This window comes from Nyctereutes procyonoides, unplaced genomic scaffold (assembly GCF_905146905.1).
Source record: "Nyctereutes procyonoides isolate TBG_1078 unplaced genomic scaffold, NYPRO_anot_genome, whole genome shotgun sequence".
In the NCBI taxonomy this organism is placed as follows: Eukaryota; Metazoa; Chordata; class Mammalia; order Carnivora; family Canidae; genus Nyctereutes; species Nyctereutes procyonoides.
In genome coordinates, this window is record NW_026575133.1 from 13,754,091 (window position 1) to 13,778,947 (window position 24,857).

The following is a 24,857-nucleotide window of genomic DNA, read 5'->3' on the forward strand; positions in this document are numbered from 1 at the left end:
TGATTCCACTTATATGAAGTATATAAAGTAGTCAAACTCTTAGAAATAGAAACTAGACAGGCACCTGGATGGCTCAGTTAGTTAAGCATCCACCTTTGGATCTCAGGTCCTAGGATTGAGCCCCGCTTCGGGCTCTCTGCTCAGCGGGGAGTCTACTTCTCCATCTCCCTCTGTGTTTGCTCTCTCTCTCTAATAAATAAATAAAAATCTAAAAGGGGAGGCGAGGGTGGGAGTTGTTCAATGAGTACAGAGTTTCAGTTCTGCAAGATGGAAAAGTTTCAGAGACCTATTACACAACAATGTGCACATAGTTAACACTATTGTACTGTACACTTAAAAATAGCTGCGATGACAGTTAATGTTAAGCTTCCTTACCGTAACAATAAAAAGAAACTGCTCAGCTCATTTACTATTTTCTTGACCACTGAATACACTTTATCCAGAACATCTTATGAGACACAATAGAAATACTATGGAATACTATTGGGGGAATAAGGCTCTAAACATCAAAGTATACTAACTACACGCTGTTGCCTCAAATTATCCAATCCCTTTGGTTATTCATTTCAGCGTTTCCTTTGCTCCTGAGGCCAGGAAATCTTATGTTTCCAGGCAGGGGTCCAATATTCCTGCTATCCCAGATTAACACTGGCCTGATATTGTCACAACCATGCAGTCTGGCACCTTTGGGGAGGGACAGAAAAGAGGCCAGTTCAAGTTGACATTTTGGGGAACTTGTTCAACTTAAAGTAATACTCTTACACGTTTCCCCTCCATCATGGTAGACCCTCATCAGTCATATCTACACTACATGCCATCCCACAAATGCGTGCACACACACACACTAGAGTTTTTTGGGACAGAGTCACCAGCTCAAGAAAATACAAAATACACCAAGTTACTATGCTAATAAAGTTCTCACTCAGCTGGGTGATGGGCACTGAGGGGGGCACTTGGCAGAATGAGCACTGGGTGTTATGCTATATGTTGGCAAATTGAACTCTAATAAAAAATTTTTTTTAAAGTTCTCACTCAGGACTCTAGATTTGGGATTAAGGTTCTAGCTCAATCTGGTATCTTCAAAGTAAAAGATCAAGATATAAACGTGGGAACTGTCAGATGGACCCCTATTTATCATCTACCTTGTTGCCTAAGAAAGGGAGAAACTGATCTATGGCAAGAACTGAAACCCTCCCATCCCAGTTGTTCTTGGCCTCCTGCATTCCTGCCCTCAGTTTCCATGAGACACTCCATCTGAGGTCCTGACATTCCACAAGTCCAGAGACCACCACTCATAAGCTAGAGTTCTGCCAAAGCAGTGGCTCTGCATAAACCTTTATAAAGTCTTTTTATTTTTCAAAGGACCTCAAGGCAGTTTCTGCAACCTATAACTAATGGATCCTAGAGCACCAGCTGTATTTCCCACCATTGCTTATGCCCTCCTTGGGCTTTTGCCATGGGAATTTGCCATGTTGTTTCTTCAAAGTACTCCAACCTTCCCCGCTTCTCTGCCTTTGCTCCTACTAATCTTCCCACCTAGAATCCTTTCCCCTTCCTCTATTTATCCAATTCTACCCATTCTTCAAAATCCAGTTCAAATGCCTTCCCTGCTCTTGAAGCCATCTGTCACCTTCCCTTTCACCCTCAAACTTCCACAGTGTTTTGTCCAGATTTTCTTGATGGCACTTCCACGTTCCACCTTGAATACAGACATGTCTCTACTCCAGTACTCAACTGTATGCTTCTTGAAAACAGGACCATTCTCATCTTTGTGTCATGTACCATACCTACGGCAGTGCCTTGCATATAAGCAAAGGCTATAAAAAATATATATGTATAGATGAGTCTATGGAAGAATAATACTTTGTATATTGTCTCATCCCTCTGAACAGTATTTTGTATACTGTCACATCCCTTTGTAAACCTGCAGTCCCATGACCATGGTATAGGCACTTAAACACTTGCTGACTCAATGACCTAAAAGAGTAGATATTAGAATCCTTCCACCCTTCTGCCCTTCAGCCCCATCACATGCAGTCTCCACCTCTCTAAACCCAACTCCTCCCATATTTAGATCACTAGTGTTCTCAGAGGTAAAGGGCACTTACTGAGTTGCTTCCATCAAAGGTAATGGTTGGGGAGGAAGGAGAGGAGAAGGTAGTATTCAAAATTATCCCTAAAATCTGCTGGGGTACAGATCATGACTACTTTCTGGCTGTTCTTCCAGCCATGTCAGAGGGATGGGAGGGATAGTCTGGATGGGGAGAAGGGAGGCAGGACAGGCAATTCTTATAAAGAAAGGGTGTGGCAAAAGAGATGGGGTAAAGTGTGTCAGCAACAGAAAGGCCCAGACCTCTGCCCCTTCATTTGTCCACTAACGCTTCCACAAGTTATTGAAAACTGAGTGCATTCACTGGAAATAATGGAGCCAGGGACAAATCCACAAGCTTTCAGGAGAGCCTACTAGACACAGGTCCCTGTGCTAAGTCTTGGAGGACATGCTCAGCTATAGACTGACAACTAGAATCCTACAAACACGCTGGGGATGAGGGAGAAGAATGAAAACAGAGTAGAGGCTGATGAGGTCCATCACCGGCCTATCTCCACTCAGTACCTGGTGGGCATCTCCCGATGGGATAATGTAGGCCTGGATCGGTTCTGTCACATACTCTGTGTTCCTCATGGCTTGTCGCAGCTGCCGAAGCAACTCTGAGGTTACCTTTGGAGCCATCCTGCCGTCTGCAAAAACAGGAGAGTTAGTTCCAAAACCAGCCCGCTCTATGCAACTCATGACTAGCTCAAAGAGAGCCCTAGAGACATACCTGCCAGCTGCCTCACCCCAGCTGCATCTTCAAACTGACCACCTCACCACCAGACCAAAACCAAAGGTCCCTAAAACTCTCAAGTTTATAGTTTTATATACCACTTCCAAACAGCCATTTGCGGCAAGTAAGTTGAGCTACTAATACTCATTTCCAAATTGATCAGTTAACCCTTTCACTTCCAGGACTATATTACAAAGAGATATATAAATGCACAAAGATACCTGTTTATCTTTGTAGTTTTTTTTAAAAAAGTGGAGGAAAATACATAACTAGGTAAATAAACTATAATACATATAATAGTACACTACTAAAATCATTAAAAGGTACACAGACCAAAAAAAAAAAAAATTATACAGACCTGTATTTCACTTGCAAAGACTGAAAACAGATTACAAAATATGTATAGATCGTTCTTATTTAAAATTCCGTATGTGTATATCCACAGAGAAGTTTCTAGAAGGCCAGTCACCCCAGTGTTAATGAATGGTTACCTTTGGACAGGGGGATTTTTATTTTCTTTTTCTGGTATCTTACTGTTTAAGTTTGACTGCATTAAAAGAAGTATGTTTTATGTTTCAGTTAAATAGCCAACTATAGATGAAGAATAGAAAGGTCAGACCACTACAAGTCAAGAGTCTAAGTCATGTGCTCTAGTGAATACTTACTATCAATTGGGTGTGCAACGTCAAGGAGAAGGGGACAGGCCTCAGTGGTCTGGGTTCACCTCTCTAAAATATGGTGAGAGCAGAGTAGATCCAAGGTTTCCAAACTGAGCCCTGAAAAAATCACAGGGATCCCTAGGAGTCTATCCCAATAAAACTAGAGTTTTTTGGGACAGAGTCACCAGCTCAAGAAAATACAAAATAGAAACAGAAATATGAAAATCATTAAAAAGAAAATGTTAAATGTGGTCTTACTAGAATTCTTAAAATTTTACTAATTTCTAGGTACTCAGAGCATTGCATCGACTATCGATGTGATAAAGGCACAGATGATGCAAGCAGACTTTCAAATCACTTTAGTTAGTTCTTCAAAAAAATCTTTTCTCAGGATACCAGGGGGGCTCAGAGGTTGAGCGTCTGCCTTCAGCTCAGGGTGGGATCCTGGAGTCCCGGGATCAAGTTCCACATCAGGCTCCCTCCATGGAGCCTGCTTCTCCCTCTGACTATGTCTCTGCCTTCTCTCTGTGTCTCTCACAAATAAAATCTTTAAAAGAAAATCTTTTCTCAAAAAATATTGGTATCAAAGATTCAGATGCAATGAAACGCCGGGACACCTGCACCCCGATGTTTCTAGCAGCAATGTCCACAGTAGCCAAACTGTGGAAGGAGCCTCGGTGCCCATGGAAAGATGAATGGATAAAGAAGATGTGGTTTATGTATACAATGGAATATTACTCAGCCATTAGAAACGACAAATACCCACCATTTGCTTCAACGTGGATGGAACTGGAGGGTATTATGCTGAGTGAAGTAAGTCAATCGGAGAAGGACAAACAGTGTATGTTCTCATTCATTTGGGGAATATGAATAATAGTGAAAGGGAATATAAGGGAAGGGAGAAGAAATGTGTGGGAAATACCAGAAAGGGAGACAGAACATAAATACTCCTAACTCTGGGAAACGAACTAGGGATGGTGGAAGGGGAGGAGGGCGGGGGAGTGGGGGTGAATGGGTGACGGGCACTGAGGGGGACACTTGACGGGATGAGCACTGGGTATTATTCTGTATGTTGGTAAATTGAACACCAATAAAAATTAATTTATTTAAAAAAATATATTGGTATCAGTGTAACAGTTCTGATAAACCATACTGTATAGTAACTATAGATCTGACTAGATAAGGACTATATCTAACTATAGTCCCATGAGTTATAACAAAACAACTTCACAAAAAGCCAATTATAAAACAGCAACCATATTTTCCTAATCCCATATAGTGACACAAAACTATACTATTAGAATTCAAGTAGAATAATGAGTTTTTCCAGCTCATTTTTAAATAGATTTTATTTTTTTAGAAGAATTATAGATTCACAGCAAAATTGAGCAGAAAAGAGTTCCTCTATACCTCCTTCCTCCCAACATACAAACATCCTCCCCCTCACCCCCCGCCCCACAATCAAGGCCACTGCCAATGGAACTAGAGAGCATTATGCTGAGTGAAATAAGCCAGAGAAAGGCAAATACCATATGATTTTCCTCAGATGTGGAATTTAAGAAATAAACATGAGGGGAGGGAGTAAGGAGAGGAAAACCAAGAAATAGACTCAACTATAGAAAAGATGGGTGAAAGGATGGCTTCTGGGGATTAAAGAGGGCACTCGTAAAAAAAAAAAAAAGAGGGCACTTGTGGCAGCACCTGGCTGGCTCAGTGGTTGAGTGTCTGCCTTTGGCTCAAGGTGTGATCCCGGGGTTCTGGAATTGAGTCCCCCATTGGGCTCCCCACAGAGAGCCTGTTTCTCCCTCTGCCTGTGTCTCTGCTTCCTTCTCTGTGTCTCTCATGAATAAATTAATAAAATCTTTTATTTTTTTTAAAATTTATTTATTTATTTATTTATTTATGATAGTCATACAGAGAGAGAGAGAGAGAGAGAGAGAGAGGCAGAGACACAGGCAGAGGGACAAGCAGGCTCCATGCACCGGGAGCCTGACGTGGGATTCGATTCCAGGTCTCCAGGATCGCGCCCTGGGCCAAAGGCAGGCGCCAAACCGCTGCGCCACCCAGGGATCCCAATAAAATCTTTAAAAAAAAAAAAAAAAAAAGGAGGGCACTTGTGATGAGCACCCAGTGTTCTGTGTTGAATCACTAAACTGTACACCTGAAACTAATATCACACTATATGTTAACTAACTGGAATTTAACTAAAAACGAGGGTAGCCCCGGTGGCTCAGTGGTTTAGCGCCTGCCTTCTGCCCAGGGCGTGATCCAGGAGACCCGGAATGGAGTCCCACGTCAGGCTCCCTGCATGGAGCCTGCTTCTTCCTCTGCCTCTGCCTCTGTCTCTCTCTCACTCTCTCTGTGTCTGTCATGAATAAATAAATTAAATCTATAAATAAATAAATAAATATATATATATATATATATATATATATATATATAAACTTGAAAAAAATAAAATTTTTTAAAAGATCCCTCACCAGAGTGGTACATTTGTTGCTCCTGATGAACCCTCACTGATACATTATTATCCCCTTAAATCCATTGTTTGTATAAGAATCACTCTTGGTGTGGTACATCCTATAGTTTTTGTTTTTTTTTTTTTCATCCTATAGTTTTTGACAAATGCATAATGTCATGTATCCAATATTACAATATCACACAAAATAACAAGAATTTTCATTGCCCGGGGATCCCTGGGTGGCTCAGCAGTTTAGTGCCTGCCTTTGGCCCAGGGCGCGATCCTGGAGTCCGGGGATCAAGTCCCGCATCAGGTTACCACTATGGAGCCTGCTTATCCCTCTTCCTGTCTCTGCCTGCCCCTCTCTCTCTCTCTCTCTCTCTATGTCTATCATAAATAAATAAAAAAATAAAATAAAAAAATTTTAAAAAGAAAGTTTTCATTGCCTTAAAAATCCCCTCTGCTCAGTCTATTTAGCCCTCCCCTCACTGGCCCTCAACCCCTGAAAGTGACTCATCTGTTTATTGTCTTCATAGTTTTGCAAGTCAAATAGGCTGGAATCCTAGAATACACAGCCTTTGCAGATTGGCTTCTTTCACGAAGCAATATGTACTTAAGGTTCTTTTGGGTCTTTTCATGGTTTGATAGCTCATTTCTTTTAGGGATAAATAATATTCCATTGCCTGGATGGACCAGTTTATTTATACATTCATTTACTGAAGGTCATCTTGGTTACTTCCAAGTTTTGGCCATTATGTACCAAGCTGCTATAAACATCCGTGTACAGGTTTTTGTGTGGACATAAGTTTCCAGCTCCTTTGGGTAAATACCAAGGAGCATGACTCCTGGATCATAAGGTAAGGATATATTTAGTTTTATAAGAAACTGCCAAACTGTCTTCCTAAGTGGTTGACCATTTGTATTCCTGCCATTAACAAATGAACGTTCCCAATGTTCTACTTCCTCACCAGCATTTTAGTGCTGCCAGAGTTTCAGATTTTGCCAACTCATTTTTTAAAACAAATAAAAAATATTTTAACCAAAAATATCCTAGCATACAAAGCTGTAAGTAATGAAGAGTTACACTGGGGCCATTATATCTTCCAGGACTGACACCCTATAGCTTGAACTTGGCTAGGTACGGATCTTTCTAAGTTTCTTTTTCTTTAACATTTCCATCTGCTTCTTCTCCATCATTGCCAGCATCTGGAGCTACAGAAGTCTCCATCATTATGGTTACATCCAACAGACTCCCTTATGAGGCATCATACTGATCTTAGGACTCACTGAAAAAGTGCCTCATTCTCATTTTCCAAGGGTAGCTTCAACCACCAGCCTCAGAGCTCCATCTGAGTCTCCAAAGGAGAGTACTTAGAGTCACTGGAAATGGTCCTATTCACAATTTAAACAGGCCTACGTTCCTTGCATTAGAGCTAATTATGAATACAGAGGAGCATCCTTTCCTTTTGTCTAATCTACTGAACCTGTAATTTCTCATCTAAGAAAGAGAGATCACCATGATCTGATCCAAACTAAGTTTATATGTCAATACCTCCGACTGGGTTCAAAATAAAGCCTATAGTGACTTTGTAAGCTTGCCAGCATCTGAAACTTTATTATGAATTTTTCAGGGGTTTTAAATTGTATTTCTGAGCAAGTTATCATTAAAAACAGCCAAGCCAAAAAGTAGACTTCCTTTGGAGCAGTATTTCAACCTTGGCTGCAAAACAGAAGTACCTGAGGGACTTTTAATAATTTAAATTAGTCTAGAATTTTAAAGAGCAAATACATGATAGAAGCCGATGTATTTTCTGTCAAGATCATTAATTTCCTTATAGAATTTGGTTTCTATTTGGGCATATGCTGATTTAAGGATTTTGATGGCACTACTGGGTGTTTACAGCTCTGACTATAGTGTGTATCAACATTATTGGTCACTGACTTCATTGACAAAGTCAACAGAACCAATGGCAAGCACAAAATCCTCAACTACAAACTAAAAACCATCAAAGATGAAATGGAATTGGTCAAAGGCCTCCTTTGGTTCCTAGGCACCATAACCTGCCTCCTCACCAGCACATCCTGGCCTTCATCACCATCTCCTGCCTCATCATCTCCTTTTCCCGCTCCACTGTCCTCCTCAGAATCATCAGCACTGCAGGGTTACTCTACTACAGAATTTCACACTTCCCTAAAAAATGCCACCTGCCATAACTGCTGCCCCCGCCCCCCTCCTCCTCCTCCTCCTTCACGCCCTTCGCATTTGGTTGGTGTCCTGGGTCAGAGGCAGCCACTTCTTTGTCACAAAGATATCTTTGTGTTTGATATGTGTCCCAATACTACAACCTGCAGTTAGGACATGGTAAGCAGCAGTGGCAGCCACAGTAAAGGTGAAGAAGACAAAGCAACGAGCTGTGGCCATGGAGGCAGCTTCACGGAGGTGGTGACAATGTGCCAAGGTGGCTTGGACAGCTGTAGCCACAAGCACCAACAGGCCATGAAAGAGACTGAATGGATCAGCCGCTAGCTGAGGAGGGGACAAAGCTGACACCATTACAAGATCGAGCCATGGAGGTGGCAGTGGCTGAAAAAGCAACCAAGACAGAAGAGATGAAAAATCTTACAAGGATTAAATAGGTTACTATATACAAAGGCCTTAAAAACAGTGCTTGGCACATAGTAAATGTTATGTGTGTACAATTAATAGAGGTAGATACACAATTAACTAACCCTGAAAGCAATGTGATAAATAGTGCAACAGGTGTGCATATTGCTTCTCCTTAAACTAGGGACATGTCATCATCATTCCTGAATCCATGTATTAAGCCCACCACCTAACACATATGGATACTCACTCAAGGATGGCTGAGTGAATGTCCCAAATTCATGTCATGATCTTTCCAGACTCAATATAATCAACAGCAATGAATCTTCAGTGAAAGAAGCTAGGATATTAGAAGACGTCATATTAACAGCATCTGCTCATTCCGCATTCTATCACTTTGAGAAATTTAGAAGCAGCCAAGAGTTAATCAGGGTGTGCTGGGAAGTAGGAAGCCAAGAGCAACAAGCCTAGTCCATGATGTAACATTAGCCCATACGCTGCCAGGTATTTTTAAATCATGCTTTAAAGAGAATGACTCATGTAAAAGTCTCTTGCATATGTGGGCCTGCTTTTAGAAATAGATTCTGAAACCTTGAGCCTTTACCATAAACAAAACTTTTCATTGCTTAGAAGTATATGAAAGGCACACCGTATTTACCTCACTGGGTGGGTAGGAGAAGTCAACTTCACAACATGTGTGAAAGTACCATGCACAGCATTGGGTACATTATAAAAGCTCAAGAAATATTATTTGAATCTATATCTGAAGCACCAGCTGGGTTTCTTACATGCCTTTTTGTAAGAATAGAAGGGGTTGGTTTACTCCAATTTCAGCATCTTAACACACACATAGATACCAGGCTGCTCTTCCAGCATCAATAGCTTTAGAGGCAGTGGTTTGTTTCTCTGTCTCATTGCTGAGGGAGGACCAAGGGCTTTACATACTTAAATGGTTCTCAAAATAACCCTTCCAAGGGAGGTTTCAGTATTCCCATTTTACAGATAAAGGAAAAGAGTTAAATACTTGCCCCATTCAACTCAATCATCAGGCACCAGGACCTAGTATCTATCTAACTCCCAAGTCTGTGCACTATTATACCATATTATCTGGAGAACGCTCTGCTACGCTCTCTTAAAGTATTCCAAGACCAACAGAATCGAAACAAGTGGATTCCAGTTTCCACAGGATCTGCAACCTCAGACAACTGATGGTCCCCAAACTTCTATTTCTTCAGACATACTAAAGAGAAGTTCTCTTTAAACTCTACATTTGATAATTCTATCACTGTTTCCTTTCCTTTTTCCTTCCTCTTCTCCTCCCTCCTAATATGGTCTAAAATATGTTGGATATATGTATCCATATTTTTAAAGAAAAGGAACCTAATTGCATGCAATTATAACACTGCTCTTCTATGGTTTATGAACTTCAGATAATCGAGTTTTCCAGTTGACTAAAAGTAAATGCTCCTGGGTACCCCAAAGAAAAGCACTAGCTTTCAAGGGATAGAAATATAGTAATATACCACTTTTCAGAATTCAAGTTTCTGGCAACCCAACAACACAACTAACCAGTTCTGGGAAGAGAGTATGGTTCCAGAAATTTTTCCCAAAAAGATTTTCCTGAATGCATAATTTACATAGCAGAGTAATATACTATAAAATTTTCTCATTTCAAAATCTTATGACAAAAATTGAAAGCCAATCTCTAAGGTAGTAATAAAAGTTTATGTTAGAGACAGGAAAAACTAGAATAGTGCTTTTGGGGGGAGGGGCATAGGGTGGGGGTGGGCAGAGGGAGGAAAAGAAGAGAGAGAGTCTGGAGTCTGATGCAGGGCTCCATCTCACGACCCTAAGATCATGACCTGAGCCAAAATCAAGAGTCAGACACTTAACCAACTGAGACACCCAGGCACCTCTAGACCCTAGAATAGGGTATTTTCAATAATAACCTATCGACTCCTCTACCACTACCACTTAATCACCAAAAATAGGAAATATGAAAATTATAATTCTCTTATTACCTTAAAAAAGTGGTAAATATATACAAAAACAGTAACCAACTACCCAGAACCCAAAGGATAAAATGGTTTTTAATTTCCAGATTTCTGTCCCCTCAGTCCCAGCCATGAGCAATTATTAATCCTTTACCCTCTCTTCTCTCCCAACTTGGGATTAGGGTACAGGGACCTAAAATTCTTTTCAGACATCCCATCTAATTAATAGGCAAAATTATTACCTGTTTCCACACCTGGGTCTCCTGAGTGTGTCACTTCGTTAGGCTCAATTATTCTTAAATTTCTCAGCTGAAAATCCTGGTGATTCGCCCTTAAGAAGAGAAAGAACAGATATTGCAGACTTTGACCATAGGAAACGTGGCAAAGCTTAGTTAGAGGATATCTACTTGACTTAGCAATTTTCCTTCGTGAGTCAGAAGGACTCTCACCCCGGTATCATAACGAAATAAGTAAAAGTTTCAGATTAAACTTGCAACTACAACAGCACCATGGCAGGCAAACCTTCTCATATCTAACCTCTAATTCCTGAATTCTCTTCAGCTATGTCTAATCTCCTAAGTAGTCTAAAAAGATTTTGTTTGCAATGACTGTTTTTTTTTACATGTATAAATTCTGTTTGGTTCTCTTTAAATTTGACTGCTCTTTCTTCATGGTGTCTCATTCTTTCACTATGGTTTCTATTCTTTCTCTCAGCTTTAATTATTTGGGGCCTTTATTTTATAATTCATTTCAGACTTTCCATTAGAAGGTCTGGGGATGGTTAATCTTCAATTTGCTGGGTCTGCTGGCTCCCTCTTAGTAAGTTATTCCTTGTGTGTTTTGTAATCTTTTATTAAGAGCTTATCTTCAGGGCAGCCCTGGTGGCTCAGCGGTTTAGTGCCGCCTATGGCCCAGGGCCTGATCCTGGAGACCCAGGATCGAATCCCATGTCAGGCTCCCTGCATGGAGCCTGCTTCTCCCTCTGCCTGTGTCTCTGCCTCTCTCTCTCTCTCTCTCTCTCTCTCTCTCCCCTCTGTGTATTCTCATGAATAAATAAATTAAATCTTTAAAGAAAAAAGAGCTTATCTTCAGTTGAGACTACTTCATCTATGAAAATCAGACATGCCCTAGATTGTGTGAGCACTACTGTCACTGTTGTTTGCTTATGAGACTAATTTCCACTTTACTTTCTTCGATAGAAGATTTACACACAGGTCTCCAATCAGCATACAGGATAGTCTGATGCCCTGGACCCCAGGTATGAAGGCCTATAGAGTCTAATAACCTCCTCAGGCTCAGCTTACTAGCTACCATTCAAGCTTTAAGTTCCTCTAAATTTTTGGCACCTGAGGATTTCTCTCTTTCTTTTCTTTTTTTTTTTTTTATATTTTATTTATTTATTCATGAGAGATCCAGAGAGAAAGAGGCAGAGACACAGGCAGAGGGAGAAGCAGACTCCATGCAGGGAGCCTGATGTGGGACTCGATCCCGGGACTCCAGGATCATGCCCTAGGCCAAAGGCAAGTGCTAAACCACTGAGCCACCCAGGCTGCCCGGATTTCTCTTTTTCAAGTCCATTCAGTCAACAAATATTCATCGAGACTCTCCTATATAATCCAGGCATTCTATACACAACAGTGAACAAAACAGACATCATCACTGATCTCAGGAGTTTTAGAAGGGTGTGTGGTAGGGGCTAGAGGATGCTGAAAAGAGGAGAATCCAGGAAGAGAGGCAAAAGATACAAAACAAGAATATATTCTATCAGGGGGTATGCATTCTATGAAAAGAAGCAAAGCAGAGCAAGAGGAAGAGCGTCAGGGAGGTAAGGTGAAAGGTGATTTTATACGGGTTTTCTAGGCAAGGTCTCTTTGCTAATAGCTGATATTTTAGCAGAGTCCTAAAAATCAAGTCATGTGAATGTCTAAGAAAGGAACATTCTAGAAAAGGGGAATAGTAAGTACAAAGGTCCTAAGGCAGGAGTATGCCTGGTATACATCAGAGAAAGCAAGAAGGCCAGTGTGGTTGTGTGTGCTGGCAGATGAGGAGGTAAGTGGTTAGGAGATAAGATCTGAGAGGCAACAAGGAGCCTCTTACTGGTTATACAAAGAGTTTGGATTTTACTCAGTTATGAAGTTAAAAGTAATTTTGTTATAATTTTACCACATTTTTATATGTTAGTAAAGGGAAAAGAGCCCGCATTAGCTCAGTCTATGACACAGCCAGAACCAGAAGACCAGACATTTTCACCAATCACTCCAGACCTGTTCTCGGAGAATTTAATTGTGTTGGGCAGAATGAAATGTTCTACTTTAATTTTGTTGGACAGAATGAGATATTCTTTATTGAGAGAATCATATATTCTTTCATTAAAAAGTAAAACATACCAATATTTCTTATAAATAGAAGTGCAAATATCCTTAAGAAAATACTAGCAAAACTGAATCCAGTAACATATAAAAAGGATCATACATCATCACCAAATGGGCTTTATCCTAGGAATGAAAGACTGATTCAACATATAAAAATTAATGTAAAAAAAATTAATGTAATACATAATATCAACAGAATAAAGAATAAAAACTACATGACTACCCCAATAGACACAGAAAAAGCATTTTGACAAGATCTAACACCTCTTCATGATTATAGTACTCATTAAAGGGAAGAAAAGAAATTCTTCAACTTGATCAAAAATATTACAAAAATTCACAGCTAATATCATCTTTAATATAAAAAAGCTGAATGTTTCTCCCGTAAGATCAAGAACAGAGATGTCCAATATTTCTATTTTAAGTCAACATTGTACTAAAGGTTCTATCCAGGGCAATTAGGCAAAAATTGACATAGAAAGCATCTAGATTAGAAAAGAAGTAAAGGGACGTCTGGGTGGCTCAGTGGTTGAGTATCTGCCTTCGGCTCAGGGTGTGATCCCGCTGTCCTAGGATAGAGTCCCACGTTGGGCTCCTTGCATGGAGCCTACTTCACCTGTTTCTGCCCCTCTCTCTGCCTCTCTTTGTGTCTCTGATGAATAAATAAATAAGATCTTAAAAAAAGAAAAAGTAAAATTATATCTACTTGCAAAGGGCATTTTATCTTCAAATAGAAAATCCTAAAGAATCTACCCAAAAAGTTAGAACAAACTCATCAAGACTGAAGGCTACAAAATTAATATACAATAATAAATTTCTTTCTATATACTTAAAATGAACAATCCAAAAATGAAATTAAGCAAAGTTCATTTGGGCAGCCCAGGTGGCTCAGCGGTTTAGCGCCGCCTTCAGCCCAGGGCGTGATCCTAGAGACCTGGGATCGAGTCCCATGTCGGGCTCCCTGCATGGAGCCTGCTTCTCCCTCTGCCTGTGTCTCTGCCTCTCTCTCTCTCTCTGTCTCTCATGAATAAATAAATAAAATCTTTAAAAAAAAGAAAAAAATAAAAAAAAAGAAAAGCTCATTTACAAAAGTATCAAAGGAAGTATCTAGGAATAAATTTAACAAAATAGATGTCAAACTTATACTCTGGGGACACCTGGGTGGCTCAGTGGTTGAAGGTCTGCCCTGAGCTCAGGGCGTGATCCTGGGATCCGGGATTGAGTCCCACATCAGGCTCCCCACAGGGGCTTGCTTCTCCCTCTGCCTATGTCTCGGCTTCTGTCTCTGTGTCTCTCATGAATGAATGGATAAAATCTTTAAAAAAAAAAAAATTCAGCTAGTTTGTATGCAGAAATTGACAAAGAGATCCTGAAATTCATATGAGAATGCAATCCAGGAAGCCAAATCAATATTGAAAAAGAACAAAGTTGGAGGATTCATCCTTCCGAGGTCAAAACTAATAAAATATACTAATCAAGACAGTGTGGTATTAGCAAAAGGACAGACTTATATATCAATGAAATGGAATTAGTTCAGAAATAAACCCTCACGGGGATCCCTGGGTGGCTCAGCGGTTGAGCGCCTGCCTTCGGCCCAGGGTGTGATCCTGGAGACCCGGGATCAAGTCCCGCATCGGGCTCCCTGCATGGAGCCTGCTTCTCCCTCTGCCTGTGTCTCTGCCTTTCTCTCTCTGTATCTCTCATGAATAAATAAATAAAATATTTTAAAAAATAATAATAAAAAAAATTAACCCTCACATTTACTGTCAATTTTTGACATGGTGCCAAAACTATTCAATGGAGGAAAAAATAGTCTCTTCAACAAATAATGCTGGGACAACTAGATATCCATATGCAAAAGAATGAAGGTGAACCTCTACCCTCACACCATATATAAAAATTAACTCAAGGGACGCCTGGGTGGCTCAGTGGTTGAGCACCTGCCCCTGGCTCAGGGCGTGATCCGCAGTCTCAGGATCGAGTCCCACATCAGGCTCCCTTCCTGGAGCCTGCTTCTCTCTCTGCCTACGTCTCTGCCTTTCTTTGTCTGTGTCTTTCATGAATAAATAAAATCTTTAAAAAAAATTAACTCAAAATAGATCATAGACATAAATGTTTTCCTAGAATACATAGACAGAAATCTGCCTGACCCTGGAGCAGGCAATGATTTCTTCAATATGACATCAAAAAACATAAGCAAAAAAAAGCATAAGCAACTAAAGAAAATAGATACACTGGACTTCATTATTAAAGACTTCTGTACTTCAAAGGATACCATCAAGAAAGTAAAAAGACAACTTATGAAACGAGAGAAAATATTTGCAACTCATATCTAACAAGAGTCTAACATCCAGAGTATATAAAGAACAATTACAACTCAACAATAAAAAGACTACCCAATTTTAAAATGGTCAAGGGTTTCTGAACAGACATTTCTACAAAGAGGATATACAAATAGCTCATGAGCACATGAAAAGATTTTCAACATCTTTATCCATTAGGGAAATGCAAATCCAAACCACAGTGAGATATAATTTCACATTCACTAGGAAAGTTATAATAAAAAAAATAGATAATAACAAGTATGGGTAAGGATATGGAAAAACTGGAACCCTCAGACATTGCTGGTGGGAATACAAAATGGTGTAGTGACTTTGGAAAACAGTCCAGCATTCTCCAAGAAGTTAAATAAAGAGTTATCCTATGACCCAGCAATTGCAATCCTAGGTGTGGGAAACTGAAGACAAAAGTCCACATAAAAACTTGTATACAAATGTTCATAGCAGCATATTCCTAATATCCAAAACACAGAAACAACCCAAACGTCCATCAACCAAAGAATGGATAAATCAGTGGTCTATCCATACAATGCAATATTATTTGGCAATTAAAAGGAGTCAAGTACTGATAACGTGCTGCAACATAGTACACTCTGAAAACATTTTATGTTGAGTGAAAAAAGCCAGTCACAGAAGACCATATATTGCATTAATCTATTTTTTTAAAGATTTTGTTTATTTATTCATGAGAGACACGGAGAGAGACAGGGAAAAACACAGGCAGAGGGAGAAGCAGGCGCAGGCTCCATGCAGGGAGCCCGATGTGGGACTCAATCCTGGGACTCCAGGGTCACGCCCTGAGCCGAAGGCAGACGCTTAACCTCTGAGCCACCCAGGCGTCCCTGTATTAATCTATATGCAATGTCCAGAAGATGCAAATCCATAGACACAGAAGGTAGACTGGCAATTGCCTAAAGCTAGGGTGAAGCTGAGGGAAATGAGGAATGCCCGCTAACATGTACATGGTTTCTTCTGGCAGGGAGATAAAGTCCCAAAACACTGTAGTGATGGCTGTACAACTCTTGAGAATATTCTAAAAACCACTGAAATGTACGTTTTTATTTATTTTTTTTTTTTATGACAGTCACAGAGAGAGAGAGAGAGAGGCAGAGACACAGGCAGAGGGAGAAGCAGGCTCCATGCACCGGGAGCCCGACGTGGGATTCGATCCCTGGTCTCCAGGATCGCGCCCTGGGCCAAAGGCAGGCGCCAAACCGCTGCGCCACCCAGGGATCCCGAAATATACGTTTTTAAAAGGTGAATTGTGTGGTACATGAATTCTATCTCAATAAAGTTGTTAAAATATTTTACAAAGTAACCTCTTGTTTTTGGGTAGAGATCCATGTCGCATGGTCACCAGGCAAGTTGCTGGTTTCCCTTGACTTCATATTTTCACCTTTACAAGACGGTGAGCCAAGGAAGTTGGTTTCTCTATACATTTGGCAGTTAACTGGTCCCCGTGACTAATGAGGATACAGGACAAGAGAGTTGGAGGGAAGTTATTCAGAAGTAGCTCTATTCGTTCACTTTCAAAGAGAACAAAGATAACTTGCCACAGGCCACATACCTCAGCTGCAAAGCCATAATAAGAAATCAGGTCTGACAGGTGATGCTCATGGAGAATTTGAAGTAAAGCTCTCTCCCTTAGCATCACTACCTCCACCCTCCTGTCAGGATCATGAAGGAAGCTAAACGTGAAGCAGTTAAACATGACAGTTTTTCTGCTCCTGTGATACCCTGATCTCTGAATCCAAGATCCAGCCACCCTAGGGATGCCTGGGTGGCTCAGCGGTTGAGAGTGGGCCTTTGGCTCAGGGCACGATCCTGCGGTCCCAGGGTAAGAATCCTGCATCCGGCTCCCTGCATGGAGCCTGCTTTTCCTTCTGCCTCTGTCTCTGTCTCTCATGAATAAATAAATAAAATCTTAAAAAAAAGATCCAGCCATCCTTCACTTAACTTGGACAGACACGTTCTCAGGCCTCGCAGCTGCAGCAGGGCTACCATGAGATGTTAGAGATACAAGGTACCTCAGGTACCAACTCAGCTCCCTCCTCTAGACAAACTGAGGAACAGAGATCAAAGGACTCGCTCAAAGCCTCACAGCTGGGTGGTGACAGGGGTAGTCTAGAACCACAGTCAAGGCCTCCCAACATCCAGCACAGCGCTCTTCCCCTTCCCAGGACTTCTTCCGCCTACACCTTCTCAACATCATGAGGTGGGTAAGGGGAAGGAAGTGTGCAGAGAACTGCCTGCTTGATCTTTGCATCAGGTAGGCAGGGCACATCTTTCTCCCTCTCTCTTCTTTCTCTTTTCTTTAAAATAAAGAAATCCCAGCAGGGGCGTGCTTACCGGCACCCTGACCCTCAGTCCACAGTGAGAATCATATGTGTCTATCACACGCAGGATGGGGCAAAACAAGCACCGAGTTGCTCAATCACACCTCAGGAGTTCAGATAAGAGTAGACTGAAACAAGTTTTAGTGTATGTAGTGGGAAACGTGGTCTTTTCCTACCCCAAATCCATCCCTCCCTCTTTTGGTCAAAGCACAATGGTTTCTATCTGAGACCGTCCCGTCTCTTTCAGCCTACAGAGTTGGGATGAATCTCATCCCCTCACCCACCAAGTTCTGGGACCCAGGCCTGGACAATCTATCCCTGGGGCCACACAACTGGTTCAGGAATAAACATACGGTCAAATCAGCCCCCTGGAAATCAGATCTGGGGTTTGCGCTCCAACCATTAGGAAAGAGGGCTCTATTTCTGCTGGGGCTGCCAGCACAGAACGGGCATACCTCCCATAAGGAGAAAGGCGGCCTGAGAACGAAGCCAACAGTTAGGAAATCAGAGCCAAAGAGAGGCCAAGATGATGCCACGGTTGGTCTCCTGGACTCACTGCACTAGAGGCCAGCTCAACCCCTTTTTACCTAAGTCCATTTTACCTGAACTGCAAGAAGTTCTCATGCATACACTGAATAGCCCTCAAATTCTGCCACAAGGGGAAGGGCCTGGGGCAAAAGGCTTGCCGGTCCCTCAGCTGCCTTCTGTGTGTGACAAGGAAGCTCTGCCAGCAGATGCTCAAAGACCCTCCTGCCCCCCAAAAATACTGTGATTCTATAAACCTACTCTTGGTCCACGGATGTGCCTAGGATCTAAGTCATCCTTATCCACTTGCCTAACCCCATTTCCAGCACTTAACACAGGGGGCAACTCCTTCCACACCAGGATGGCCACACCTCCCCCCATCCTTCCACAAGATAGGTCTGGTTCTCTACCCATCCCAAACATGACACAGCAAGGCCAAGGCCAGGTCAAGGTCAGCTTGGGATCTGTCCACTCACAATCACTAATACAAGCCATGGTCTGTGTTCAGCAAGTGAGCCTGGCCATCCTGCCAAGGGTAGTCATCAAGTCCCACTGAGCTGAGGACGGCTGATCCCTGATCCCGTGTGGAACGCCAGGGATCTTTGCTTCCGGCCTTTGTGATCTCCCAGCATTTCTCTGTCTCCCACTTTGTTAGCTGCTGTAATAAGCATACCCTAGGCGGGCGGGGGGGATGCATAGGCTGAAATGTGTCTGAGACCAGGAGTTTATCCTTCCCAGCTCCCTGCGCCCAGGGAGAGCCCAGGGAGAGCCCAGGGCGCGTTCCTGGCGGGATCTTCCTAGAGGCTATGGCACAGTATCCCCTTACACAGCCGCTGAAACCATTTGATGGGGACGGGCCGCAGGTGCCTATCCTCCTGGCGGTGGCAAACGAGTAAGGCGAGCTGCTGGTGTCCCTACTGTCAGGGCTGTAACCTCAAGATTACAGTCCACGGGAGGAGGGGCGAGGGCAGGGGCTCACCCGTTCCCAGGACCCCCGGAGGCGCCTGCAGGGGCCAACTTCCTGCAAGAGCGGGGGCCTTCCTGCCAGGCCTGGGGAGGAGGCGGGCCACGGCCGCCGCCCCTCGGGCCGAGCGCCGCAGCTCCGCGGGCACAGGCGTCCACGGGCCGCTATCCGGCTGCCCGAGGGCGCCCGCGGCCCTCCAGAAACGGCCCGGAACCTGCCCGGCTGCACGACTCCCTCCCGCTGCTCCCGCTCGGGGGGCTCCCGCACGCCGCGGCCTCCTCCAGACCGCGACGCGCCGCCGGCGGCTGCTCACCCTCTAGGTCCTGCCCTCCGGGGCTGCAACGTGCGCGCCCGGGCCCCGGGGCCCGCGCCCTGCCCAGATGCCGGCTCCCGGGCAGGTCCCTCACCTTACTCGCGGTGCCTTTCTGGAGGCTGCCATTCGGCGGTGACGTGCCCCGGCCCACGTCAGGGCAGCGCACACCAGCTGATCACCCCGTGGAGCGCAGGAAGCAGAAAGGCCGGCGCGCACGCTGCGAGCGCGCGAGCCCAGCGGCCACGCCCCCTCCTGTGGCGTGCGCTCGCGCCGCGCCCCGCCCACCGCCGGCCACGCCCACCCGCAGGCCTCGCCCGCCCGCAGGCCACGCCCGCCCGCAGGCCACGCCCGCCCGCAGGCCACGCCCGCCCGGGGCTCCGCGGGCGGCGGGGGCGGGTCTGCGCTTGCACCGCTGCAGGCTTAGCCCCTGGGCCTGCAGCGCGGCGTCGTTCCTGTGGATTTTTCTCGGTGTTCGCCCAAGAGAAGAAAGAGGGGCTTTGCCGGCGGGAGGGGGCTGAGGCGCGAAGAGCTGCCCCCCAGGGAGGCTCCAGCCGTCGGGAGGACAGAGGAGAGGAAGCCGGTCCGGTCGTGATAGTACTTGGGCGAGGCTCTAGAGATGCCCCCAGAATCACGTCTCCAAACAACCTCAGAATCCAGCGGGCCACCCGCTTGGAGAGCTGACAGGCCCCTCAGACTTAACACGTCTGAACCACGCTCTTGGCCCAAAGCATCAAAAAAAAAAAAAAAAAAAAAACTGTGCTCCACCAGTCTTGACCACCTCAGCCAGTGGCTACTCCATTCTTTCGGGATGCTCAGGCCAAAATCCTGGAGTCATCCCAGCCCTCTTGGTTCCAACATCACATCCAGCCGGTCAGAAAACCGTGTGGACCCGTTTTTAAAATAAATCCCTAATCCGACCCCTCTCACCACCCCCATCTGTCCCTCTCTGGTCTGGTGCACTTCTGTGATTGATTACACTGACCTCCCTGCTGCCACCTGGCACCTGCACGCTGTGGCCTCAACACCGCAGCTGGGTCAGTCCTTTGAAGTCTGAGATCATGTTGCTCCTCTGCTTAGCGCTTTCTGATGGTTCCTCATGTCACTCAAGCCAAAAGCTCTGCTTGATCTGCCCCTAACCTCACTTCTTCTATTCTTACCTTGCTCACTCCACTCCAGCTAAACTAGCCTCCTTGCTGTCCTTGAAAAAAACTAGGCACACTCATGCCCCAGGGCCTTCGGACTTGCTCTTCCCCCAACTATTAGGGCTCTCTTCCTTACCTTTCTCTCACCTTGCCTTCAAGTCTTTGCTAATCCCACTGTCACTCCTAATCCCCCTTACCGTGCTGTTTTTTTTATAGTGCTTATTGCCTTTTACTATAATAAAAATTTACTTGTGTGTATTGTATTCTATCCCCTCTTAAACACACACACACACACACACACACACACACACGAAATAGCCATCAGTGCAAGGATTGTGTCTGTGTTGTTCAATGGTGAACAATTCCTGCCATGTGGTAGGTTCTCACTGCATATATTCTGCAGGAATTAATGTCCTTAGAATGTACAGTTCTCAAGGGTAAGGGACCCTGGTGCTTAGAACAGCACCTGGCACAGAATCAGCACTTAGGAAATATTTGCTAAGTGAAAGTGACCGCATTTTTAAAGGTGATCTACACTTCTTGCTTTGACCTTGGTGAAGGCCTAATACACCTGTACCAAATAGTTTCTGCAGCCTGCAAGAACTTGAAGTTCTGGTTATTATTGAATAAGCATTTTAGACAAGCTAAATTAGGCCCCATAGAAAAAGTCTGAAAGAACTAAAAGATGTGACACCTTGGAAAGCAGCAGACGGCTGTTCCATATCCCCAAATTTATAGAGCCAAGAAGAGACAGATTGTAAATAAAATGACTGGTTCCAGCCCACACCTGATAGATGGTGGGAAAGATCAAGTTGTAAGAGAAAAAAGGAAATGTCAGAGAGACGGAGAAGTGGGACATAAAAAGAAGCAGGTATTTCGTAATCACATTGCCTAGGAGAAGTCTGCTCAGAATTTACAGCATCTGGCTCTAGGGGAGAAAGAGAATACTTTGTGTTCCCTGGACTGGATTTGAATTCCGGTCTGCTGTATAACCAGGCACCCCTCCCCATCTTAAGCTTCTTTTGGGACAAACTCAGAGAGAAGTTGTTGAGCTAGATTATCACAAAAGGTGATATGTCAGGCTCTTCTGACTCTTCAGTCCTCACATGTTTGAAGAGGTGGAACAATCACTAAGATTTACTGAGCACTGTGAGCCCAGCCCGCAACAGCCCAATGAACAGAGGACTGTTATTCTCATTTTGTTGGTCAAAGAACTGAGATTTGCACAGGTTAAGTCACTTCCCACAAGCTAGGCAGTGGTAGGGCTCTGTAAGGTACATTCAGGCAGCAGGATGGATTCCTAGCCCCCAAACCCTTAAACCAAAGGAACAGAAAAGGTCACCTCATCGAACTTTCTAGACCACACACCGGAAAGAGAGAAGCAACCAGACTCATCATTCAAATTCAGACTGGGTGGGCCTTAGATGTAGCCAGAAACACTAAGTGTGTAAAAACATATTTTAAATAAAGATTTTATTTGTTTATTTGAGAGACTGAGAGCACAAGCAGGGGGGAAGGGCAGAGGGAGAGGGAACAGAAGACTACCCACTGAGCAGGGAGCCCTATGCAGGACTCCATCTCAGGACTCTGGGATCATGGCCTGAGCTAAAGGCAGATACTTAACCAGCTGAGCCACCCAGGTGCCCCTGTAAAACCATATTACAGGTTGAATGCAAACCCCTCACCCCCCTCACACACACACATACACACAAGTCAAAGTTTGAAGCCCCAACCGCCAGTACCTCAAAATGTGATCGTATTTGGAAACAGACCCATTGCAGATATAATTATTAAGATGAGATCATACTGAAGTAGTTGGCCCCAATCCAATATGACTGGTATCCTTATAAAAAGGAGAAACTTGGACACAGAACACCACGTGACAATGAAGGCAGAGATCCCAGTGATGCATCTACAAGCCAAAGATGGCCAGTAAACCACTGGAAGCTCGGAGAGAGGCACAGAACAGATTCCCCTTCACGACCCTCAGAAGGCACCAACCCTCTCTTGGCCTTGCAGTCCCAGCCTCCAGAACTGTGAGAAAATAAATTTCTGTTTGAGCCGTCCAGTTTATAGTACTTTGTGACAAAGCCCTAGGAAACCATACAAAATGAGTTCTTTTCTTTTTTTTTTTTAAGATATTATTTATTTATTCACGAGAGACAGAGAAAGAGAGGCAGAGACACAGGCAGAGGGAGAAGCAGGCTCCATGCAGGGAGCCCGACGTGGGACTCGATCCCAGGTCTCCAGGATCACACCCTGGGCTGAAGGCAACGCTAAACCACTGAGCCACCAGGGCTGCCTACAAAATGAGTTCTAAACATTCAAGCATATAAACTGTGGAACTTATTTTGGCCACACAATATTCATCCAATCTCCTTCTGCAAACCAACCTATTTCCCTCCGAAGACCCATCCTTTCCTCTTCCCTCACCCCCTCATTCTCAATCTCAGTTATTCTGGTGAAACATTTGGGTTCCAGGAGTCTTTCACGACCTGGGCATATGCTGCAGTGAAGACTCAGAGATTGCTCTGGGACAGAGCAAGGCAGTTTTCACAGTGAGTGCTAGAACAGGGCTTTGTTCTTTCCTCTGCCAGGCAAGACCCCGGATGTGTGTTCTCTGGAACGACTGCCTCTACATGCAACATGTGAGTGGCACCAAAGCAGCAAAAGGCAGAGCGAAAAGAGAAGAAGGGAAGCAGTAATGTCATAGTGTTATTTAAGCCCTGAATCCTGCCATGCCTGAAACCAAATCTCCCACTGGACTTTTCAAATGTCAGCCAAAAAATTTCCCTTTGTGTTTAAGTCAGTTTGACATGGATTTCCTGTCACTTGAAATTGAAAGACTCCTCACTGAATCATTTAAGTAAGTTATGTTCTATCTGTACAACTGAATTCTATACATGAAGTAGATACAATTTTATTAATATTAATAATCATGAACTAAGAAATGGAAAGAATAGATTACAAAACAATGTAATATCCCATTTTTATAATTATATGTAGATACATATATGTATCTACTAATATAGATACATTTTTATAATAAAAGGAAAATGATCCACAAAATAGTAACAGCACTTATCTTGAATTTGGGGTGTTCTTAATTTTGCTTCACTTTTTAATTTTTTGTGATTGGTTTTGTTATTTTTTAAAAAGCCTCAAAAAAAATAAAATAAAATAAAAAGCCTCAAAATACTATTCATTTCTCTGACTCTTTCTCCTTTAGAGATGGAATGAAAGACCTATTCCATTCTCCAGATCTGAGCACCACAAGCATACACAGCCCTCCAGGATTCAGCTTGATAACTGGTTGATGGCTTCACCATTGATGGGGGGAAGGGGGCAGCATCCCTTTTGATAAACCCCCAGATGAAAGGACTGAAAAAATAAAAACTCTTGTAGGATATCAAACAAAATTACAACTTCGGAGGAGGGTTTTAACCTTTTCAAATGTTTCAATTTGTCCTAATGAAATTGAGAGCTATAGAACCAGTGATGAGTGAGGCTCTCATAAACTGTTACAATATGGCCTTATTTTTGTAAAGTTAACCAAGAAATAGGCTTGTGGTTACACCCTAGAAAGGAATGGGAGAAGAAAAGCCAATCTGGGGGATTGTAGAGTCTGCCAAAACAATGTACTGTAAATTAAGGGTGGGCGAATGCATTTGGCTCAGCTCAGAATCTACTCACCCTTTGTATTCAATGAAAACTGAACTCAGACCTCTGGATATCTGAGTTCTATTTACTCTTGGCAAAGTTCAGTTCTTCTGTTCAAATGAAAAAAAAAAAAAAACAATAAACTTTTTTTTTTTTTTTAACTTAAAGAGACCCAAAGGATTTCTTGGACATCAAATGGTTCTTGCACAAACAACATCATGATGAGCTAAGTGTAAATGAATCAGGAATATACAGAGTAAGTGACTGGAACATGCAGACCTCACCATGATATAGGAAAAGAGGCTCTAGGAAACACTATGTCTGTCTCTTCCTTTAAGGAGGATTCCTTTTTACCATATTTTATCCGTTTCTCAAGAAGTCTTTCAAGGTCCTTTAGAAGATGTGGGAAAAGGATGAGAGTACATCCAGCTGTTCCTGATGTTGATGTTTCACAATCCCTTCCTGGCTGTGCCTTGAAAGCGGGGCTTTGGATAGAAACAGTATGGCCTTGAGGTAGAGGTCAAGAGACCAGTTCTGGCCCTAGCTGGGCCACTAAATAGGCGTGTGACTTTAGAACTGGCAGATCATCTTCTTCCCTGGTTTCCCAGGAATTTGGGTTTGACCAGCCCCTTCCAGACTTGCTGTGCTTCCGATCGAGTTCT

The 24,857-nt window shown here is 43.3% G+C and overlaps 1 protein-coding gene across 4 annotated transcripts in view; it reads right to left on the reverse strand.

Annotated features, from left to right (window-relative positions):
- Positions 1–19,611, reverse strand: part of XPNPEP1 (X-prolyl aminopeptidase 1) — a 54,982-nt gene extending 35,371 nt beyond the window's left edge. For 2 of the 4 annotated variants that reach the window (XM_055299812.1, XM_055299815.1), the window contains exons 1-3: positions 19,488–19,611; positions 10,787–10,875; positions 2,615–2,739 (exon numbers count right to left, since the gene is read on the reverse strand). In XM_055299812.1, coding sequence (XP_055155787.1) covers positions 2,615–2,739; positions 10,787–10,875; positions 19,488–19,519 — 246 coding nt within the window. In that variant the 5' untranslated portion in view covers positions 19,520–19,611. Of the gene's footprint in view, positions 1–2,614; positions 2,740–3,490; positions 3,602–10,786; positions 10,876–19,393 lie in introns of those variants that run through there. The other 2 variants (XM_055299813.1, XM_055299814.1) reach the window with 2 other exon arrangements.
- Positions 19,612–24,857: the final 5,246 nt, after the last annotated feature.